At 39.9% G+C, this 24,892-nt stretch overlaps 1 protein-coding gene across 1 annotated transcript; it reads left to right on the top strand.

The window, feature by feature from the left end:
- Positions 1–300: 300 nt before the first annotated feature.
- Positions 301–23,933, top strand: LOC124596423 (NADH dehydrogenase [ubiquinone] 1 beta subcomplex subunit 10). The gene is made up of 4 exons (XM_047135554.1): positions 301–450; positions 614–749; positions 7,771–7,910; positions 23,737–23,933. Exons 1-4 carry the CDS (start codon positions 360–362, stop codon positions 23,859–23,861), a joined length of 492 nt encoding a protein of 163 aa, XP_046991510.1. The 5' UTR covers positions 301–359; the 3' UTR covers positions 23,862–23,933.
- Positions 23,934–24,892: the final 959 nt, after the last annotated feature.

The raw sequence follows: 24,892 nt of genomic DNA, 5'->3' as shown, positions 1-24,892 counted from the left end.
CACACAAATTCCGTGAATAGTTGTGTACAAAATTATCTACTAAAATATGTCGGCGACATATAAGACGGTTTTCGAAATAAAAATATGTGTATATTAAATATATGAGAAGACAGAGTGTTTAGTACCATCAACTTCCAGAGTTATCTATTCATACAAGTTCCAGTCAATGAAGGAATTTAATACGACAGATTTATTATCAAATAAGCACTCAAAAAATACGAACGCCACTACTCTGTTTGTAACACCTCTGGACTTACAGTGTAATTATTACGTAACATCTGCGGATCGTCTGCAGGAGACCAGTAGGTGAAGGTGGAAGTTGAAGGTGTGGGGTTAAAGTGTGCACAAATCAAATTATAATGGGTGACAATCCACCAGGAAGAAATCCGATGCAAAGATTTGCTAATGCAGTTTCATCAGTAGTTGAAGGCCCCGTAATATGGTTTAGAGGTATTCGAAATAATCTTGAGCATTTGTTTTGACATTAATAACAATGCAAATAATGTTAGATTAGTTCGTTGTTTGGTAGGGAATTGGATTTACAGGCAGTAAATTTTGCATAATTTTATGTATTTCCCATATAATGAAAAATAATTATTATTTATTTTTCTAGAAAAGGTAGTCGAACCAAATCGACCCACTTATTATTGGTATCATCGTAAAATGAGACGTGTCCCAACAATAGATGAATGCTATACGGACGACGCTGTGTGCTACTTAGAGGCTAATGCACAGTTCAAGAGAGACAAGTATGTATGTCGCAAAGCATTACACACACACTTCATAGCATTCTTCTATAACAACAAATTTCAAAATCTTATCTTTCTGCTTAGCCATACTGTTTATTGCCCACATTCCACTTCCAAACAAGACTCTATCCCAGACACATAAAGAACGGAACACTTATCCTGAATAACATTGAAACGCATCCTAACAATCTAATAGGAGTCATTGGATAATGTTGAATTGAGAAAGGGAGCTGTACAAATCTGCATTTTCACTCATACCAGTGTTTTGTGTAAATTGATAGCCGTATAATATTGTTAAAATATAATTTATCAACATTTGCATCCTCGTGCTGAGACTCCCTATTTATGTTCTTTATTAGGCAGAAACACCACTCTTTGACAGTATAGTGAGGAGATTTGTGTATTTCTTAAAAGATTCACAACTTATTTCTGTAATGAATTTTCGCTCTGCAACAGAAGTCTTCTGATTGGACACTTCCGGGCAAAACAGAGCGTTGTGCTTGACCACTACCCCTCACTCTTTGTATGCTGTTAGCTGTTGCACTACCAGTTCTTTCAAATGAAATAACAGTTGTAAGTGGAGCAAGCTTACCAGTAGCTTTGCTGTTAAAGGTGTAGTCAGCTTTTTCGTTACCATCATTAGCAACACTGTATACAACTTTATTCCTCATACATGTGATCATTTCCTCCCTTTATGAGGGGAAAAAAAAAATTGAAAAAAAAAAGTGCACTCAAATCTAAATCGAAAGCTCAAGTTTTGTAATTTTCTGTTTCAGTTTTTTTCAAAGGCTATTCTATTTCTGCAAACCAGTTACAAATTTGTTGCTCAGTGACATTTCCGTGGGAATAGTCAAATTTTTGTCATTTAAGAGGATGTGTTTTTTTTTCCCCCTCCCTTATTCAAAAATGGTGTGACCATTGTGTCTAGTCTTTTGTTAGTAAATTGATTTTGTCTTCTCATTTTACTAATTATTTGCTGTACACTGCCCAGCAGTAGGCTATTTCTTTTGTTACTGGATAGTGCTCTGTTGTAGTTGACAAAAGCAACTGGACTGGAATATTTTCTTCATTCTCATCCATATGTTTGAAGGACTTAACTTAAATAATTTGGGTCTTGAGTCACTTAGTCTGTATTACAATGTTACCCACTGGCCCACCATAATCTTTGGCTGCAGTAGCTATTGGAGTGCCCGCTTGGACAGCTTCTGTAACTATTGTTGTTTGTTCATGCTTTTAATTTGCCTTGGGACCCCATACTTACGACAAGATGCTCCAGTTATTGACAGCCAATTGTTACTGTGATTGGTATCATGTTAAAGCTGGAACCAAAATTCATAATGTGACTAATTTTGTTCACTGATATGTTTCTAACACATTCTAAAAAAATATTACTATGGTACCAGTCTTACACGCCCCTCCATAACATTAACACTTGGGGATTTATCTTTTTCATTGGCTTTACTACATACAATATCATGGATCAGTCCAGTACAATATTATTAGTAAATTGAACTTTTAAATGCGACACAGTGTTTTAAGGAGAACCGTATCTAAATCTTTGTCTTTGTGAAAATACTGAAAATTTCTCTCAGAATGTCAACAAACACTTCTCAATTTATTTTCCTTCCAAAATAATTGATTGGTCAGGAACTGCTAACCTCCAATGTTGCCATGCAGTAATGTTACTGAAGATAATGGTTTTGTGGTCCTTATTGTTTAAACAAATCAGTATTGCTGTCAAAAGGTTGGGGCTTCTACTTTATTTTTATACAGGAGCTCTAGAGAACAGGGTTATGATCTGAAAAAATTGAACTATTCACCATAGAGTTGCAGATCGTGGACTAACGTGTGTTAAAATTGTGGATCTCATGTTATGTAAACATTGGTGATATTCTTGTATTGTCTTAATCCAAACAATTACATTTTAGCATTAGAAAGAGTACCATATTGGTAATATCTTGTGCAGCTCTCTCATGTAACTGGACAAGGAATTTCTGTGTGACAATTAAATTTCAATATGGAACCTTTCAGATGAAGTGGCGCTTTGAACCACTACTGTGGCAAAATAGGTGCCACCAGGCTAATAAAATTTCTCTTGACTTTATCAGGAGTGTTCAAATTTAGCTTAGCAAGTGCTATATCACATAGCTATTCATCTTTCCACTTCCATTATACAGTATCACCCTCCGTGTGGTCAGTATTAACCTAGTGTGCTATTTACCACCTACAAGCTTAGCTTCATATGAGTAAAGAGTACCAAGACTTTGTCAGAAGAAATTTTCACTGGAACAAGTGAAATTCGTGCATGGATTTTGCAACTGTTGGTAATATGAACAGGCATTCGACAAAGACATTGGGATTTCTTTCACTTTGAATTTGGAAAGGTAGCAAGGGATATAGGAACAAGATGACAAAAACTGTAGTAAAAACGGATAAAATTAAGAAGATTTAAAATAGAAGTAGATTGTCTGGCATTTGTAAGGTGATACGGAAATGTCTAAAAAACGAGATTGATAGGAGGCGCAAAATGGCTAACAGGAATGGCTAGAGGGCAAATGTAAGGACATTAAAGCATATGTCACTAGGAGAAAGATTGATACCATCTACAGGAATACTAAAGAGGCCTTTGGAGAAAAGAGAACCATGTAATGACCATAAAGAGCTCAGATGTAAAATCAGTGCTAAACAAAGAGAAGAGGACATAGATGAGGAAGAGATGGGAGATATTGCAAGAATAATTTGACAGGACACTGAAAGACCTAAGTCAATAAAAGGACACTGGAGTAGAGGACATTCCATCAGAACTACTGATATCCCTGGGAGAGCCAGCCATGAGAAAATTATTCCTCCTGGTGTGCAAGATGTAAGATATGGTTTAACAAGAGAGTAATAATTCCAATTACAAAGAAAGCAGATGCTGACAGGTCTGAGTGTTGCTGAACTATCAGTTTAATAAGTCATGGTTGCTAAATACTAAATCAAATTCTTTATGGAAGAATGGAGAAAATGGTAGAAGCCAAACTCGGGGAAGTGGATTCCTTTTTGACTGGTATACACACTTTGAAATTCTGAAGGTGGCAAGGATAAAATACAGGGAGTGAAATGGTGAATACAACTTGTGCAGAGAACAGATGGCAGTTATGAGTTGAGGGCAATGAAAGCGAAGCAGTGCTAGAGGAGGCGATGAGACCAGATGTTGTTCAATCTATACAAGGAGCAAGCAGTAAAGGAAATAAAGCAGAAATTTGGGAAGGGAATTACTGTTCAAGTAAGGAGAAATAAAAGCTGTGACCTTGTAATTTTGTCAGAGGCTCCAAAGAATTTGGAAGAGCGGTTAAATAGAATAGACAGTGTTTTGAAAGGAGGATATAAGATGATAATTAACAAAAGCAAAAGAAGGGTAATGGAATGTAGTCCGATTAAATTGGGTGATACTGAGGGAATTAGATTAGGAAATGAGACACTAACAGTAGATGAGCTGTTCTACTTAGTTGTGGCAAGAAAAGTGGAAGAGAAATTTTCTAACTTTGAATATAGATTTCAAAGTTAAGAAGTCTCTTCTGAAAATATCTGCCTGGAATGAAGCCTTGTTTGGAAGAGAAATGTGAGCAATAAACAGTTCAGTCAAGAACACAACAGAAGCTTCTTAAATATGGTGCTGTAGGAAAATGCTAAAGATGAGATGGGCACAAAATTAACATTACATGCTGTCTAGAAATTACATTACGTTCTGTCTAGAAATTTTAAAATTTAGAGTAATAGATAACATCGGAGTGGTGACTGGAAGGCGTCCAGACACCCTTTAAATATAACACGTCAGATCCATTCTGAAGTCACCAGAGGTACGGGGATGCTGGGGTGTAGGCTGTGGGCCAGGGCACAGGGCAGTGCACAGCTACAGAGAGAAGCTGGGCCAAACTGTAAAAATTTTTTTCTCTTTTGCCCCAGACAGTACAGGTGTCCATCATTGCACTCGTGTCGAATTCCGCTCTCGTGGCTGTTTGGTCGATGTACTTTGCTGAGGATACAGCTCTGTTGCCTGTGGTCCAGTTGTGACAGCCTCAGCGAGACACACTACCTCAGCAATGAACTCTTTGATGGCAGTTGTATGCTGGCCTCCAGTGACAAGTGGCACTGACGCCCTGCTGATCTGCTCCCTGAGATGGTGGAAGGCGTAAGCTGTTGGATGGATGTCCTCTGGAGCAGCTGGGATGCAATCCCCTGCCTACAGGCAGGACTCAACCAAGCTGCTAGGAGGCCTGGTCTGGCCTGCTCCTGACTAGCTTGGAGTCCCATGCAATCTTGGGGTTGAGTTGTGGCTCTGCCACCGACTGGAACTGTGGTCCCCCATCAGAAGCTTCATGTGGCACAGCCCCATCGTCAATGAGAGCTGTAACACTAAAGACACTGGCATTACTTGACTTCCTCCTATTTATACTTAGCAGTGCGCATATGTTTTGCAAATATACCTCTTCAAGTCATGTATTGACACATACTAGATTAGTGCCAGTGCGCTGATTTCAGTGGTGGTTTGTGGCAAGAGTTACTTGCAGTCCTGCTGAGCATGCCATTTTGGCAACTATTGCACCCATGTCAGCCCGACATACTGTGCTACTTCACATTGCACAAAGTTATCATCAACAAGCCCGCACCTGACTTACAGTTATGGCTGCCATCCACTGCCACAAATTCACCCTAAAATTACCTTATGCGGTAACTGCTACAGTTCATATAACCGTGCTGACCCAGTATGGATATGGAACACAGGCACAAGAAAAAGAATAATTATGCGCCATTACTCACAGTGTAGTTCTCGTAAGGTTAAGTTTTAAGATATTAGACTTTATTTGGGAGGAAAAAAGTTCAGATACCTTCTGGCCAATGTGAATTAGCTTTTTTGTGGTTTTCTCAAATTGCTAAAGGCAAATGTTGGGGTGGTTTCTTTAAGAAGAGCGAGGCCAGTTTCCTTCCATGTTCTTGTGCTGTGGCTCCAGTTACCACTGTATATCTGACTTTAAGACCTCAAGCATCATCCATTCTATCTAAAAGTAATCTAAATTGTCACTGTCACAGAATGGGTAAGAAGTGAGAATATGACACATTTCACCACAGTCAAATTACCAGTACTAGATTTCTAGCACACATCATCTCCAAAGTTGTGCAGGCACGAGGCTTGTTAGAAGTGTTAAGATTCCTGCAACATATAATTTATTGTCTGTTGTGAGGACAGTGATTTGAATAAAATGTCAGTGCCTATGAGCTGTTCTTCCATTATAACAAGTGAACGGCAGCTGTTGTCATCAGCAAGCCCAGAAAATTAATACCATTGTATGAACCATAATGCAAGAGATCAGTCATGAATACAGCTGGATTGCATTAAAATATGTGAGAAGCATTACCATTCAAAACCATCTCCACATTTTTGCTACTGCAGTGTACGTGCAATGTGGCAGCTGGGTGCAAGCAACTGCTACACAATAGGCGATAAGGCCAAAATTGAGAAATGTGGCTGCTGCAATATGTTTCCAAATGTCTGTTCTATGTTGTTCATGAGGAGTTTTGGGTACATCATTTGTGCCCTGTTGATTTATTTACTAACTTTGTTTTACCTCACTTTGCAGTGAGTTCATAATATTTAAGCCTTAAAAACCAGTTATTGTGCACAGAGTCCATGTTCTTTGATTTTATTTTTGTAAAAATCAGGTAATGTGTGCAGGGTCCATATTCTTCGATTTTATTTTATTGTGTTGACCTTTGGTCTACATGCCATGCACCCATGACCAAATTACAAAAGTGGTACATCTCTTGATTGAAACAGGTACCTATAAATACATACAGAGTATGTAGAACCTAATAACAAATCATGACAACACATCATGGTAATGAGCAACAAATAATTATTTTAGGCTATTAAAGGAAGAAAGAATAAAATATCGCAAAATGCAATAATTTGTTCTAAAGTGACATTGTGACACAATTCTCTGATTGTGTGATAGCTTTCAAAAGGCAAAGATTAAGCAGTGCATAGGTGTGGCACTATTATCTCACAATCTGTGGTGTGGTATAGAACAGGATGTTCCAACGCAGCCCCATACGGCATGGCACCCCCGATGGCCCCATTCCATCTTCAGGCGGGAGCATCTGGTATAGACAGTCCATTTGCAGGCATACTGCACATATGTTATGTATTTGGCTACCTCACAGAGAATCCAGGAGGATGGCGTGGGCTATGACCTGACTGCCTGTGCGTCAGCTGTTTGTCCGTCTGTGCCAGTGAGTGTGGACAATTGAGAAACAAGAGTGTGGTATGAAACCTTTCCTTTAAAACACTTAATTCTATGCGCTGTTTACAATCAAGTGAGAAGTTGTGATGATTTTGTCAGCTGTTGCATTTCCTAATGGATGGATAGTGGTGGTAATGGTTATCAACATTACTTTGTCTCTTGCACATAGTTATTTGCTTAGTTATTTGCTTATCACATCACCACTCATGCTAAAATAATGTATCACTTCCTTGTAATATAGGTGCACAACTTCTATAAAGTTTTTAAATGTAGCCATCTTGCTTTTAGCTGTTAAATTTTTGTTTTATGGTTGAAATTTCGACATTGAGCCATTTTCAGGTGCAGGGTTTTGACATAAATGCGTAACATAAACCTGTATGTCAAAATCTTATGCTTGAAAATCTCTTAATGCTGCAACTGCAATCGTGAAATAAAATGCAAACAGCTGAAAGCAAGATAGCAACATTTTAAAAATATTATATGATTTGAACTACCTCCTGATGTTGAGTTGCACCACCAGTTTGGAGTAGTTGCTTTAATAATGGTTTCTGTTCTGAAATAGAGGCACAGCATGTGGTCTTTGAGGGAATTAATAAAAGGTTATGCTTGCAGTTATACCTAAATTAAATTATGTATGGAATTACATTTAACTTTAAGGATGCTCAGCTTGTGCTCACCTTATCATTCTTCTGTGTCTGGCATGTGAAATTCAACAAGGAATGTATTATTTCTTCTAGAATGGTGGAGAGTGAAATCTTGAGCATACTGAGACAGAGGTATGAAGATTGTGTGCATTATGAAACTCCAGATCATGTGCCTAAATGTAAACTGCTTCTGGATCAGTACAACAAGGCTGCAGAAAATTGGTTCATTAAATGTGAGTTTAATATTACTGCTTTCCCATAACTTTATTTAAATATGCTCTTGAATAGTAAATATATCATTAACATCGGACATGGCTTTTTGTTTTTGTATCGCCCAATTTGAAAATGTTATTGAGTGGAAATGTATTTCAGCCTAAACTGGAGAAAACAATCTCAAAGCCTGTTTCATGTAATTGGATTGATAAAAAAATCTACTCACCAAGCAGTGACAGAATGCACATATAAAAGGTATTATAGTTTGGAAAGAGGGAAGGAGAGGGGAAGGCGAAAGGAAGTGGGTTTTAAGGGAGAGGGTAAGGAGTCATTCCAATCCCGGGAGCGGAAAGACTTACCTTTGGGGGAAAAAAGGACAGGTTACACTCGCACACACGCACATATCCATGTGAAATGGATATATGAAATGATGGATATGTGCGTGTGTGCGAGTGTAACCTGTCCTTTTTTCCCCCAAAGGTAAGTCTTTCCGCTCCCGGGATTGGAATGACTCCTTACCCTCTCCCTTAAAACCCACTTCCTTTCGTCTTCCCCTCTCCTTCCCTCTTTCATGATGAGGCAACAGTGTGTTGCGAAAGCTTGAATGTTGTGTGTATGTTTGTGTTTGTTTGTGTGTCTATCGACCTGCCAGCGCTTTCGTTCGGTAAGTCACCTCATCTTTGTTTTTATATATAATTTTTCCCACGTGGAATGTTTCCTTCTATTATATTGATAGTATTATAGTTTGGAAGCTTTTGGAGCCAGTGGCTCCTTCTGGCAGAAAGGTGGGAGGGAAGGGAGGATGAAGGAAAAGTGCTGTTGAGGTTTAGGAAAAGGGGTGAAGTTGAGAACCCGCCATGGTCAGGGGAGACTTAACGGATGCATAAGACCCAGTTTTTATGTGGGCACCCAAATAAATGACCACTACCATCTGCGGCCAAGAGAATTTTTTTTATTAACTTTTATCACTATACCTATGCTATTCTTCAGTCATGACTGGACAGACTGTGTCAGTGTTACTAAGTTGAGATTATGCACAATTCTAATACAATAACAAGTTAGCATAAGTATAGTATAATACTTAATATCATCATCTTGGACAGTTTCCAGCCTCTGACCAGGTCTGTCTGGAACGTAAACCTCTCCATTGTCTTCTGTCTTGACACCATCTCCGAGTCTTCACCTTGTTCCAGTCTTCTCCTTTATTCAGGACTCATTCCTTCACTCCTTTCATCCATCTGTCTCTCGGTCTTCCTCTTGGTCTCTTTCCTTCCAGCTTCATCTCGTGTATTACCCCAGATGTCCTCTTCTCCTCCATTCGCTTAACATGTCCATACCATCTCGGCCTGGATTTCTCTATCTCCTCCTGTTATGGTTCCACCTTCATTAACTCTCTGGTCCTCCCATTTCTTAACCTGTCTATCTTTGTCACTCCAGTATTGTTCCTCAAGAATTTTGTCTCACGAGCTCATACTTTGCTTTTCTCTCTTCCTTTCATAACACACAGTTTCGGATGCAGGATTGGGACATAGTATGACCGTTATATAACTTTTTATGTTTTTATATAATAACATAATGAGATTTATTTTATGAGTATGTGTTCGTTAAATAGTAATTAATTTCATTATATATATATATATATATATATATATATATATATATATATATATATATATATATATATATATATATATATATATATATATATATATATATATATATATATATATATATAACGGCATGGCTGTGTGCTTCGTGCGGCTGCCTCGAGTCGAATGAACATGCTGCTGCCTCTCGACACAGTTCTCAAGCACCATGACGTCAGAACTTCCTGCCCCCACTCGCGCGCACAGAGCCAGCGCGCCTGATGTGACTTACCATACGAAAGCGCTGGCAGGTCAATAGAAACACAAACAGACACATACATACACACAAAATTCTAGCTTTCGCAACCAATGGTTGCTTCGTCAGGAAAGAGGGAAGGAGAGGGAAAGACGAAACGATGTGGGTTTTAAGGGAGAGGGTAAGGAGTCATTCCAATCCCGGGAGCGGAAAGATTTACCTTAGGGGGGAAAAAAAGGACAGGTATACACGTGCGCGCGCGCCCACACACACACACACACACACACACACACACACACACACATATCCATCCGCACATACACAGACACAAGCAGACATTTAAAGGCAAAGAGTTTGGGCAGAGATGTCAGTCGAGGCGGAAGTAAAGAGGCAAAGATGTTGTTGAAAGACAGGTGAGGTATGAGCGGCGGCAACTTGAAATTAGCGGAGGTTGAGGCCTGGCGTATAACGAGAAGAGAGGATATACTGAAGGGCAAGTTCCCATCTCCGGAGTTCTGACAGGTTGGTGTTAGTGGGAAGTATCCAGATAACCCGGACGGTGTAACACTGTGCCAAGATGTGCTGGCTGTGCACCAAGGCATGTTTAACCATGGGGTGATCCTCATTACCAACAAACACTGTCTACCTGTGTCTGTTCATGCGAATGGACAGTTTGTTGCTGGTCATTCCCACATAGAAGGCTTCACATTGTAGTCATGTCAGTTGGTAAATAACGTGGGTGCTTTCACGTGTGGCTCTGCCTTTGATCGTGTACACCTTCTGGGTTACAGGACTGGAGTAGGTGGTGGTGGTGGGAGGGTGCATGGGACAGGTTTTACACCAGGGGCGTTTACAGGGGTAGGAGCCAGAGGTTAGGAAAGGTGGTTTGGGGATTTCATAGGGATGAACCAAGAGGTTACGAAGGTTAGGTGGACAGCGGAAAGACACTCTTGGTGGAGTGAGAAGGATTTCATGAAGGATGGATCTCATTTCAGGGCAGGATTTGAGGAAGTCGTATCCCTGCTGGAGAGCCACATTCAGAGTCTGATCCAGTCCCGGAAAGTATCCTGTCACAAGTGGGGCACTTTTGGGATTCTTCTGTGAGAGGTTCTGGGTTTGAGGGGATGAGGAAGTGGCTCTAGCTATTTGCTTCTATACCGTGTCGGGAGGGTAGTTGCGGGATGCGAAAGCTGTTTTCAGGTTATTGTTGTAGTGGTTCAGGGATTCAGGACTGGAGCAGATTAGTTTGCCATGAAGACCTAAGCTGTAGGGAAGAGACCATTTGATATGGAATGGGTGGCAGCTGTCATAATGGAGGTACTGTTGCTTGTTAGTGGGTTTGATGAGGATGGATGCTTGTCAAGCTGATCCCATAGCAACAGGCCATAGCTGATATGGCTACAAAATAGTGAATAAAATAGTATTAGTTGGTACTGATCAGTTGTCTCATGTTTGTATTCTCAGGAGATCTATGACTTGTGAGAGTTTTTCACACACATGCACGGCGTGTCGTTGCCAAAGTTTACTATCACCGTAAAACACAGAAGTTTCACAGCCCATTCACAGTTCAGTTGTCCTTTGCCACTAAGGCTACATACCAATTTTTGGATTTTGTCTTCATTGATCTTCATTTTGTTTATAGCAAACCATTCCTTTGTCACACCAAACAAAATATCTGCTTCTTCTTGAGCTATGCAAGCACTGGTGTGTTTTGAGTACAAAATTGTGTCATCTGCAAACTGCAAGAACTGTCTGTGAGAGCTTAAATCATTTACAAAAACTTGGAAAAAGAATGGTCCATTACTGAACCCTGTGCATATAATATTAGACAGATACATTCTGCCTTGTGTTTTCTAAATAAGAAATGAGGGTTGCCAGGTTCAGATCGTTTGGAAGGACCATATGAGGAATGCAGTCATACACCTTACTTGAGTCATGAAGTTGTTAGTGTTACGATTATTTTTCTTCAAAACTGTGCTTTATCCTAGTAATCGCACCTTGTGTTGTTATTGTTGAAGACTTGTGTTTCCAGAAACTGTGCTGTGCATCTGTAAAGGGTTCATTAATTTCAAAGTAATTTGGGATTTGGTCTTTTATTGCAGTCTCAATGACTTCAGCAAAGACTGGAATTATTGAGGTTTGTTTGAAGCTTGCTCCCATGCGTGGGTCACCCTTTTTACAAACAGGTACTGTCCATGTAAGTTTCTGAACGTCCGAAAATAACAGCAGAGAAACACTTATTAATTACCGTAGTTAATATGTCAGCAGTTTTATAGACAATTTTCTTGAAAACTTCCCGTGGACATTCCATATATATTCTATCAGAAGGCGTATAAGAATTTATGAATTAGCAGGTCGATAGACACACAAACAAACACAAACATACACACAAAATTCAAGCTTTCGCAACAAACTGTTGCCTCATCAGGAAAGAGGGAAGGAGAGGGGAAGACGAAAGGAAGTGGGTTTTAAGGGAGAGGGTAAGGAGTCATTCCAATCCCGGGAGCGGAAAGACTTACCTTAGGGGGAAAAAAGGACAGGTATACACTTGCACACACGCACATATCCATCCACACATACAGACACAAGCCTTTTTTCCGGAAAGAAACTGGAGATCTGGAATGAAAAAAGGCGAAAAGGTGTTGGTTACAGCTGGGCTATGTTGGACTTGGGTTGGTAGACAACGATGTGCATAAAGGTTAGTTGGTTGTGTTGCCGCCAAAACACGTTAAAGGACGGAGAAATTCGGGAAAATTTCGAAAAAACTGCGTGTAGTATATTAAAAGGAGTGGTATTGTGGTGGCAGATTATGAAAATGAGGCTAACAATTGTCTGACGAAGAAATAATGGCGTTAAAACCTGTGGGAAGCGGTTAAAAATGATCAGTGATGTGGGAAAAACGGAAATGGAAATAAAGCGAAAGTTATTAGAACTGGCCGAAATGGTTGTTTAAAAGGTGAAAGGAGCTGTTTGTGAACTAGAAACGGTGGATATTATAGCGGCGGTAGTGCTGAAAGCGGCAAAAAAAATTTTTTGGTTATGGTTTGGAAGTGGGCTACGTATTATTGAGTATATATATAGGCGGGATAAAATAGTATAGCAGATTACGGTAAAAAGGAGAAGGTGAATACAAAGTGAAACTACTGGCAAAAACAGAAAGAGGAAAATAAGACGACAGAAAAGATTTCGAAATGGAACAGTGACAATAACAAACGTAATTGTTGGATTCAAATTAATGATATCAATATAATGGAAGGAAACATTCCACGTGGGAAAAATTATATATAAAAACAAAGATGAGGTGACTTACCGAACGAAAGCGCTGGCAGGTCGATACACACACAAACAAACACAAACATACACACAAAATTCAAGCTTTCGCAACAAACTGTTGCCTCATCAGGAAAGAGGGAAGGAGAGGGGAAGACGAAAGGAAGTGGGTTTTAAGGGAGAGGGTAAGGAGTCATTCCAATCCCGGGAGCGGAAAGACTTACCTTAGGGGGAAAAAAGGACAGGTATACACTCGCACACACGCACATATCCATCCACACATACAGACACAAGCAGACATATTGGTCTTTAAATATGTCTGCTTGTGTCTGTATGTGTGGATGGATATGTGCGTGTGTGCGAGTGTATACCTGTCCTTTTTTCCCCCTAAGGTAAGTCTTTCCGCTCCCGGGATTGGAATGACTCCTTACCCTCTCCCTTAAAACCCACTTCCTTTCGTCTTCCCCTCTCCTTCCCTCTTTCCTGATGAGGCAACAGTTTGTTGCGAAAGCTTGAATGTTGTGTGTATGTTTGTGTTTGTTTGTGTGTCTATCGACCTGCCAGCGCTTTCGTTCGGTAAGTCACCTCATCTTTGTTTTTATATATAATTTTTCCCACGTGGAATGTTTCCTTCTATTATATTGATAGTATTATAGTTTGGAAGCTTTTGGAGCCAGTGGCTCCTTCTGGCAGAAAGGTGGGAGGGAAGGGAGGATGAAGGAAAAGTGCTGTTGAGGTTTAGGAAAAGGGGTGAAGTTGAGAACCCGCCATGGTCAGGGGAGACTTAACGGATGCATAAGACCCAGTTTTTATGTGGGCACCCAAATAAATGACCACTACCATCTGCGGCCAAGAGAATTTTTTTTATTAACTTTTATCACTATACCTATGCTATTCTTCAGTCATGACTGGACAGACTGTGTCAGTGTTACTAAGTTGAGATTATGCACAATTCTAATACAATAACAAGTTAGCATAAGTATAGTATAATACTTAATATCATCATCTTGGACAGTTTCCAGCCTCTGACCAGGTCTGTCTGGAACGTAAACCTCTCCATTGTCTTCTGTCTTGACACCATCTCCGAGTCTTCACCTTGTTCCAGTCTTCTCCTTTATTCAGGACTCATTCCTTCACTCCTTTCATCCATCTGTCTCTCGGTCTTCCTCTTGGTCTCTTTCCTTCCAGCTTCATCTCGTGTATTACCCCAGATGTCCTCTTCTCCTCCATTCGCTTAACATGTCCATACCATCTCGGCCTGGATTTCTCTATCTCCTCCTGTTATGGTTCCACCTTCATTAACTCTCTGGTCCTCCCATTTCTTAACCTGTCTATCTTTGTCACTCCAGTATTGTTCCTCAAGAATTTTGTCTCACGAGCTCATACTTTGCTTTTCTCTCTTCCTTTCATAACACACAGTTTCGGATGCAGGATTGGGACATAGTATGACCGTTATATAACTTTTTATGTTTTTATATAATAACATAATGAGATTTATTTTATGAGTATGTGTTCGTTAAATAGTAATTAATTTCATTATATATATATATATATATATATATATATATATATATATATATAACGGCATGGCTGTGTGCTTCGTGCGGCTGCCTCGAGTCGAATGAACATGCTGCTGCCTCTCGACACAGTTCTCAAGCACCATGACGTCAGAACTTCCTGCCCCCACTCGCGCGCACAGAGCCAGCGCGCCTGATGTGACTTACCATACGAAAGCGCTGGCAGGTCAATAGAAACACAAACAGACACATACATACACACAAAATTCTAGCTTTCGCAACCAATGGTTGCTTCGTCAGGAAAGAGGGAAGGAGAGGGAAAGACGAAACGATGTGGGTTTTAAGGGAGAGGGTAAGGAGTCATTCCAATCCCGGGAGCGGAAAGATTTACCTTAGGGGGGAAAAAAAGGACAGGTATACACGTGCGCGCGCGCCCACACACACACACACACACACACACACACACACACACACACACACACACATATCCATCCGCACATACACAGACACAAGCAGACATTTAAAGGCAAAGAGTTTGGGCAGAGATGTCAGTCGAGGCGGAAGTAAAGAGGCAAAGATGTTGTTGAAAGACAGGTGAGGTATGAGCGGCGGCAACTTGAAATTAGCGGAGGTTGAGGCCTGGCGTATAACGAGAAGAGAGGATATACTGAAGGGCAAGTTCCCATCTCCGGAGTTCTGACAGGTTGGTGTTAGTGGGAAGTATCCAGATAACCCGGACGGTGTAACACTGTGCCAAGATGTGCTGGCTGTGCACCAAGGCATGTTTAACCATGGGGTGATCCTCATTACCAACAAACACTGTCTACCTGTGTCTGTTCATGCGAATGGACAGTTTGTTGCTGGTCATTCCCACATAGAAGGCTTCACATTGTAGTCATGTCAGTTGGTAAATAACGTGGGTGCTTTCACGTGTGGCTCTGCCTTTGATCGTGTACACCTTCTGGGTTACAGGACTGGAGTAGGTGGTGGTGGTGGGAGGGTGCATGGGACAGGTTTTACACCAGGGGCGTTTACAGGGGTAGGAGCCAGAGGTTAGGAAAGGTGGTTTGGGGATTTCATAGGGATGAACCAAGAGGTTACGAAGGTTAGGTGGACAGCGGAAAGACACTCTTGGTGGAGTGAGAAGGATTTCATGAAGGATGGATCTCATTTCAGGGCAGGATTTGAGGAAGTCGTATCCCTGCTGGAGAGCCACATTCAGAGTCTGATCCAGTCCCGGAAAGTATCCTGTCACAAGTGGGGCACTTTTGGGATTCTTCTGTGAGAGGTTCTGGGTTTGAGGGGATGAGGAAGTGGCTCTAGCTATTTGCTTCTATACCGTGTCGGGAGGGTAGTTGCGGGATGCGAAAGCTGTTTTCAGGTTATTGTTGTAGTGGTTCAGGGATTCAGGACTGGAGCAGATTAGTTTGCCATGAAGACCTAAGCTGTAGGGAAGAGACCATTTGATATGGAATGGGTGGCAGCTGTCATAATGGAGGTACTGTTGCTTGTTAGTGGGTTTGATGAGGATGGATGCTTGTCAAGCTGATCCCATAGCAACAGGCCATAGCTGATATGGCTACAAAATAGTGAATAAAATAGTATTAGTTGGTACTGATCAGTTGTCTCATGTTTGTATTCTCAGGAGATCTATGACTTGTGAGAGTTTTTCACACACATGCACGGCGTGTCGTTGCCAAAGTTTACTATCACCGTAAAACACAGAAGTTTCACAGCCCATTCACAGTTCAGTTGTCCTTTGCCACTAAGGCTACATACCAATTTTTGGATTTTGTCTTCATTGATCTTCATTTTGTTTATAGCAAACCATTCCTTTGTCACACCAAACAAAATATCTGCTTCTTCTTGAGCTATGCAAGCACTGGTGTGTTTTGAGTACAAAATTGTGTCATCTGCAAACTGCAAGAACTGTCTGTGAGAGCTTAAATCATTTACAAAAACTTGGAAAAAGAATGGTCCATTACTGAACCCTGTGCATATAATATTAGACAGATACATTCTGCCTTGTGTTTTCTAAATAAGAAATGAGGGTTGCCAGGTTCAGATCGTTTGGAAGGACCATATGAGGAATGCAGTCATACACCTTACTTGAGTCATGAAGTTGTTAGTGTTACGATTATTTTTCTTCAAAACTGTGCTTTATCCTAGTAATCGCACCTTGTGTTGTTATTGTTGAAGACTTGTGTTTCCAGAAACTGTGCTGTGCATCTGTAAAGGGTTCATTAATTTCAAAGTAATTTGGGATTTGGTCTTTTATTGCAGTCTCAATGACTTCAGCAAAGACTGGAATTATTGAGGTTTGTTTGAAGCTTGCTCCCATGCGTGGGTCACCCTTTTTACAAACAGGTACTGTCCATGTAAGTTTCTGAACGTCCGAAAATAACAGCAGAGAAACACTTATTAATTACCGTAGTTAATATGTCAGCAGTTTTATAGACAATTTTCTTGAAAACTTCCCGTGGACATTCCATATATATTCTATCAGAAGGCGTATAAGAATTTATGAATTAGCAGGTCGATAGACACACAAACAAACACAAACATACACACAAAATTCAAGCTTTCGCAACAAACTGTTGCCTCATCAGGAAAGAGGGAAGGAGAGGGGAAGACGAAAGGAAGTGGGTTTTAAGGGAGAGGGTAAGGAGTCATTCCAATCCCGGGAGCGGAAAGACTTACCTTAGGGGGAAAAAAGGACAGGTATACACTTGCACACACGCACATATCCATCCACACATACAGACACAAGCCTTTTTTCCGGAAAGAAACTGGAGATCTGGAATGAAAAAAGGCGAAAAGGTGTTGGTTACAGCTGGGCTATGTTGGACTTGGGTTGGTAGACAACGATGTGCATAAAGGTTAGTTGGTTGTGTTGCCGCCAAAACACGTTAAAGGACGGAGAAATTCGGGAAAATTTCGAAAAAACTGCGTGTAGTATATTAAAAGGAGTGGTATTGTGGTGGCAGATTATGAAAATGAGGCTAACAATTGTCTGACGAAGAAATAATGGCGTTAAAACCTGTGGGAAGCGGTTAAAAATGATCAGTGATGTGGGAAAAACGGAAATGGAAATAAAGCGAAAGTTATTAGAACTGGCCGAAATGGTTGTTTAAAAGGTGAAAGGAGCTGTTTGTGAACTAGAAACGGTGGATATTATAGCGGCGGTAGTGCTGAAAGCGGCAAAAAAAATTTTTTGGTTATGGTTTGGAAGTGGGCTACGTATTATTGAGTATATATATAGGCGGGATAAAATAGTATAGCAGATTACGGTAAAAAGGAGAAGGTGAATACAAAGTGAAACTACTGGCAAAAACAGAAAGAGGAAAATAAGACGACAGAAAAGATTTCGAAATGGAACAGTGACAATAACAAACGTAATTGTTGGATTCAAATTAATGATATCAATATAATGGAAGGAAACATTCCACGTGGGAAAAATTATATATAAAAACAAAGATGAGGTGACTTACCGAACGAAAGCGCTGGCAGGTCGATACACACACAAACAAACACAAACATACACACAAAATTCAAGCTTTCGCAACAAACTGTTGCCTCATCAGGAAAGAGGGAAGGAGAGGGGAAGACGAAAGGAAGTGGGTTTTAAGGGAGAGGGTAAGGAGTCATTCCAATCCCGGGAGCGGAAAGACTTACCTTAGGGGGAAAAAAGGACAGGTATACACTCGCACACACGCACATATCCATCCACACATACAGACACAAGCAGACATATTGGTCTTTAAATATGTCTGCTTGTGTCTGTATGTGTGGATGGATATGTGCGTGTGTGCGAGTGTATACCTGTCCTTTTTTCCCCCTAAGGTAAGTCTTTCCGCTCCCGGGATTGGAATGACTCCTTACCCTCTCCCTTAAAACCCACTTCCTTTCGTCTTCCCCTCTCCTTCCCTCTTTCCTGATGAGGCAACAGTTTGTTGCGAAAGCTTGAATTTTGTGTGTATGTTTGTGTTTGTTTGTTTGTGTGTCTATCGACCTGCCAGCGCTTTCGTTCGGTAAGTCACCTCATCTTTATTTTTTTTCTTCCATTTTCCTCTGTCACACTTTCCAATTACTTGACACTTCACACTTTCATTTCTTCACCTCCAGTCCGTATTCCACTAGTTGGTCTATCTTTATTTCTAGTTGTAACTAGAATCTCACATTTGTTTGCATTAAATTTCATCCCATATTTCTGTTTCTTCCCAACCATCCAGCTGATCCTGAATCTCCCTGTTTCCCCAGATCATAAAGCCATCCATAAAGACCATTGCTTTCGTCTTATCTTCTCCAGTTTTTTCTGCCACCTTAGTCATCACTGTCATATTAGGCAGTTTTAGTGCTTGTAATTATATATGGGCAGTGAAATAAGAGATTGTAGAGGGCAACTACTAGAGAGATCAGTCTGAAATCTTTACCTGTTATGAATAGGAGACATATTGGTCTTTAAATATGTCTGCTTGTGTCTGTATGTGTGGATGGATATGTGCGTGTGTGCGAGTGTATACCTGTCCTTTTTTCCCCCTAAGGTAAGTCTTTCCGCTACCGGGATTGGAATGACTCCTTACCCTCTCCCTTAAAACCCACTTCCTTTCGTCTTCCCCTCTCCTTCCCTCTTTCCTGATGAGGCAACAGTTTGTTGCGAAAGCTTGAATTTTGTGTGTATGTTTGTGTTTGTTTGTGTGTGTATCGACCTGCCAGCGCTTTTGTTCGGTAAGTCACCTCATCTTTGTTTTTATATATAATTTTTCCCACGTGGAATGTTTCCTTCCATTATATTGATATCATTAATTTATGAATTAGATTAGATTCAGTGTTTGTTCCATAGACCTAAAGATGAGTTGATACTCGTGGGTTTGGAACAAGTCAGAAAATATAACATGAAAAACATAAAACATTTGAATATAATACACACTACCATGATCAATTCTTTGGAGAGTATCAAAATAGGTGAATACATTATAGTAAACTGGAACTGTTAATATTTACAGAAATAATTCAACTTTTAAAAGGAAACATTAGTTGATGTGTTTCCTGGACATTTTTTGGTGTTCTTTAGATAGATATAGTCAAATTTGGTTTTTATGATCTGGAAGAAGTCTTTAAATGCCATTTGCTGTAGTCTGGGCTGCCATGCTACTGCTGATGGTGCTGTTTGAAAAGCAATTAATGTTTCCTTATTTATGACCCTTTTATGAATACATAATTAGAATTCCAGGAAACAGGTGGTTGCTTATTAACTTGTTTTGTATCATAGATAATTGGGTTAACTACAGTCGTCTTGTAGTCCTAACTATATGGATTTTTGGCCAGTATAAGGGCAGGCATCACCTCTAGTTGGTAGATGGTTGTCTACAAACAGTTAGTAACTGGTTGTTAAATTTATAAATTCTGTCTCTTTAGTGCAATCTTTACCAAAGTGTGCACTGAAATCCCCCTCCCCATGAACCATGGACCTTGCTGTTGGTGGGGAAGCTTGCGTGCCTCAGCGATACAGGTAGCCGTACCATAGGTGCAATCACAACAGAGGGACATCTGTTGAGAGACCAGACAAACGTGTGGTCCCTGAAGAGGGGCAGCAGCCTTTTCAGTAGTTGTAGGGGCAACAGTCTGGATGATTGACTGATCTGGCTTTGTAACACTAACCAAAACGGCCTTGCTGTTGTGGTACAGCGAACGGCTGAAGGCAAGGGGAAACTACAGCTGTAATTTTTCCCGAGGGCATGCAGCTTTACTGTATGGTTAAATGATGATGGCGTCCTCTTGGGTAAAATATTCCGGAGGTAAAATTGTCCCCGATTCGGATCTCCGAGCGGAGACTACTCAAGAAGACGTCATTAACAGGAGAAAGAAAACTGGCGTTATGCGGATCGGAGTGTGGAATGTCAGATCCCTTAATTCGGCAGTTAGGTTAAAAAATTTAAAAAGGGAAATAGATAGGTTAAAGTTAGATATAGTGGGAATTAGTGAAGTTCGGTGGCAGGAGGAATAAGAGTTTTGGTCAGGTGAATACAGGGTTATAAATAGAAAATCAAATAGGGGTAATGCAGGAGTAGGTATAATAATGAATAAAAGAAATAGGAATGCGGGTTAGCTACTACAAACAGCTTAGTGAACACATTATTGTGGCCAAGATAGACAGGAAGGCCACACCTACCACAGTAGTACAAGTTTATATGCCAACTGGCTCTGCAGATGACAAAGAGATTGATGAAATGTATGACGAGATAAAAGAAATTATTCAGATTGTGAAGGGAGACGAAAATTTAATGGTCATGGGTGACTGCTGGAATTCGGTAGTACGAAAAGGAAGAGAAGGAAACGTAGTAGGTGAATATGGAATGAGGGTAAGAAATGAAAGAGGAAGCCGCCTGGTAGAATTTTGCACAGAGCATAACTTAATCATAGCTAACACTTGGTTCAAAAATCATAAAAGAAGTTGTAGACATGGAAGAGGCCTGGAGATACTCAAAGGTTTCAGATAGATCATATAATGGTAAGGCAGAATTTTAGGAACCAGGTTCTAAATTGTAAGACATTTCCATGGGCAGATGTGGACTCTGACCACAATCTATTGGTTATGAACTGTAGATTAAAACTGAAGAAACTGCAAACTATGTGGAAGAGTTCATGAAGGATGAGAATAATTTAAACAAGATATTTTTTATTTTATGTATTTATTTATTTATTTATTAATATAATGGAAGGAAACATTCCACGTGGAAAAAATTATATATAAAAACAAAGATGAGGTGACTTACCGAACAAAAGCGCTGGCAGGTCGATAGACACACAAACAAACACAAATTTATTTATTTATTTGTTTATCCAAACATCTGTAGACATTAGGAATTGTATGGATGTCCTTAAAACACAAGTATATACAGTACAGAAACACACAATCATAAATGTGTATGAATGCAGATGACAAAATAGGTACATTCATTATTTGCTTTAGTATGTTACATATTTGTACCCAATATTTCCCTTATTTTACTCTGTTGCATGTGTTGTGAAATACTTTTTAATCATACCAGTTAATTATTGGCATAATTGTCAACATAATTTATCATTTCAGGTAATCCTTGATAGTGTAAAAACATTTTTCTAACAGTTAATTTTTAAGGAATTCCAGAAGGCATGTATTTCACTTTAGTCTGATAAATTGTGGAAGTTCATTGTGCGATTTGAATCCATTGTGTCACACTATTTTGGGTTTTTGTTTTGGTTTTCCTCGTGAGGTGTAAGTGGTAGCTGGATCTGGGTTCATGTTCGTGTAGAGACCTGTTCATTGCATACTGGTCGATTTCTTTCTTGATGTGGATCACAGATTGCAAAGTGTATTCACACAGTATAGTCAAGTTGGTAAATGACACAGTGCAATAAGTACTGTTGCTGCTTTTTGTGATAATTTGTATAGCCCCCACCCCCTTTTTTGCGTAAGTATAATATAGTCTGTCCATTTGTCTCCCGGGGTTTAAGCCATAACTAAGTATGGATTGAACACATTTAAAGTAATATATTTGTTTGCATCGCAATCTTCCAGTGGTTGTTTAGGGATGGAACCTCTGCTTCCAACCCCTTGCCTCATGGGCTCATATCTCTGATGCCTAGATGCAAGACCTGCCCCAGACATCCTCCCACCATTACCTACCCCAGTCAGGTCACAAGCATCAGCTGTCTCATCAAAGGCAGGGTTATATGTGAAATCAGTCATGTGGTCTACAAGCTAAGCTGCAACCACTGTGCTGCCTTCTACATGGGCATGACAACCAGCAAGCTGTCTGTCCGCATGAATGGCTGCTGATAAACTGTGGCCAAGAAACAGCTGGACCAACGAGTTGCTGTGCACGCTACCCAATACAACATTGTTTCTTCTGAATTGCACATAGCTCTCCCTGTTCTCACTCCAGCACTACACAGCCCTCTCTGTTCCACCTGTGCACCCATAGTCTTCTTACTTCTCCTTTTCTGCCCACCACCCCCCACCCACTCTCTGTTCAGCCTCCTGATTGCAGCAGCACTTTACCATCTCTCACCCCTTCCCTGCTATCCATCCAACTCCCCGTCTGAGCCTCCACATTAATCCTACCACGCAGATTGCTTCTCTCATCAGCACAAACTGCCCTTGGCAGCCAGAGACAGTGGTTTGTGTGTGTGTGTGTGTGTGTGTGTGTGTGTGTGTGTGTGTTTGAGTGAGTGATATTTAACTGGGAAGATGGCTATTTGGCCAAAAGCTTGCTTATTTAACAGTCTTTTTGTTGTGTCTATCTGTGAATCGACATATCCACTATATGGTGAGTAGCAATCTATCCTTTTCATTAATATTTATTCCCCATTCTTCCTCAAGATGTATCCCTTCTCTCACAATTGTAGCCATCCTTGCGTATAAGAGCTTGTTTAAAGTTTTCCTTTCGTTTTACGATTTCCATTCAGTTGGTAGCTGTCTGTATTTCATTAACTTGTGAATCTGAATATCTTGGTCATTTGGGTTAGTTTCTTTCATTCTCCCTTTAAGGTTACATGTTTAGTCTGTTGATCCATAGTAATGAGATGGGTTTGGAACATGTGAAATACACTATACCTGTTTTCAGAATGAAATTTTGACTCTGCAACGGAGTGTGTGCCGATATGAAACTTTCTGGCAGATTAACTGTGTGCTGGACCGAGACTCGAACTCGGGATCTGTGCCTTTTGTGGGTAAGTGCTTTACAAAAAGCACTTGCCCACAAAAATAAAGTTTCACACCTGTTTTCATTTAAATTTAGTAAAATAACATATTAAGTAAATATGTAGTGTATGCATATTAACATACTAAACTTCATAAATAATTCCTGGGTGGTTGTAGCCAGACAATGTTAAATGGAAAAATTAACATTATTTATGCATGCTAGTTGTATTGTTGCAAACACAATGTGCACAAGTTGGATATTGCCTAGAACTCAAATTATGTGATATTGTTAGTAATATGTACATTTTATTGAGTTACCAGTTTGATCTTGATCTTTGATCTGATGATGTTAATCTGTGTGCTGTAAACAGTATGAGTACAGAGATATTTCTGTAACATTCTTCATTGTTTGTTGTCAGACATAAGTTGTGTTTTAGTGTTAATTTAGTTGCTAATTAGGGTAGTTTGTTATGCAAAATGCAGTAGCACTTCCTGTGGTAGTGTACGTAACAGCACTTGGCTTCCTCGCAGATGGTGACCTTGGATTCGTTGGAGATGTCAGGGATGCCTTCATGAAGCAGAAACACCGAATGGTATGGGAGCGCAGACATGGACCAGTGGGTTCAGGGATGCGAGAAACAAATGTGCCGGCATAAGTGACGTGTTGGTGCAGTTGTGTAGTTCTTGTTGTAAATTATTAATAAAGTTGTTTTGAGTTTCCAAAATGATGATAATAAATATACTTTATTTGATAGCTAAAACAATAGTTTACATTGACTTTGACCTTTGAAATAATGTGCCTTATGCTCATTACTGTTTGTACCGACTTTACAGTTGCCATATTATGGATAGGGTGTTTGTATGTACTGTATTGTTCTTGCAGATTAAATCACAGATATTTGAGTCTGTCATAAATTCTAACATTTGCAACTGAAAAAAAGTGTTAACATTTCTTTTGGTTCTGATGTCATTCTTAGTAAAGCCCTCAGAACCATACAGGACAGTAATCAGTGGCAGCACTAGGTGAAAACAGAACATCAGCGATGAATCAGCTTTGCTAGGCCCGTTTCACTTTGCAGTCAGAAAGAAAATGTTAAATTAAATGAGCTGAATTATACACTAATAATAATGATACAGACATTTTGTTCTTATAATATACAAAGATTATGGCAGTGACAAGTTACATTAAACAAACCAGACATTAAAATAGATGAAACTTCCGGCTTTTTGCATCACTGATTTTTTAAAGATTACATTGTAATTGATACCAGCCGCTATTTCTGCTTCAGTTGATAGTACTGACAATGCAGATAGTCTTACTTGGTAAATCGTGCTTCTGATGTATGTCTTAATCCATTTTAACTTTGAGAAACTTCTCTCGGCAGAGGCTGTACTGACTGGTACTGTGAGCATTATTCTGATTGTTATGTTAAGATTTGTATATACTTCTTCCAAATTATTTTCTAATTTGTACTGAATATGCTGTTTTGCGTCTTTGAGTCCTGTAGGTTGGATTTTAAAAGTTGGAGTTCCTCATAAAGTACAAAAGGCTGTATGTCGCTATTTTCACCTTCTTGAAATATTGCACCTGAATCATTACAATGTTAGCGAAGGTTGTCCTTGGATAACAGTTGCAAATAATTCATATTGTAAATAAAACCAAATCATTCAAAATATTCATTGAGTG

This window comes from Schistocerca americana, chromosome 2 (assembly GCF_021461395.2).
Source record: "Schistocerca americana isolate TAMUIC-IGC-003095 chromosome 2, iqSchAmer2.1, whole genome shotgun sequence".
In the NCBI taxonomy this organism is placed as follows: domain Eukaryota; kingdom Metazoa; phylum Arthropoda; class Insecta; order Orthoptera; family Acrididae; genus Schistocerca; species Schistocerca americana.
The sequence above is the reverse complement of the archived record's forward strand: the minus strand, read 5'-3'. Positions and strand labels throughout refer to the sequence as shown.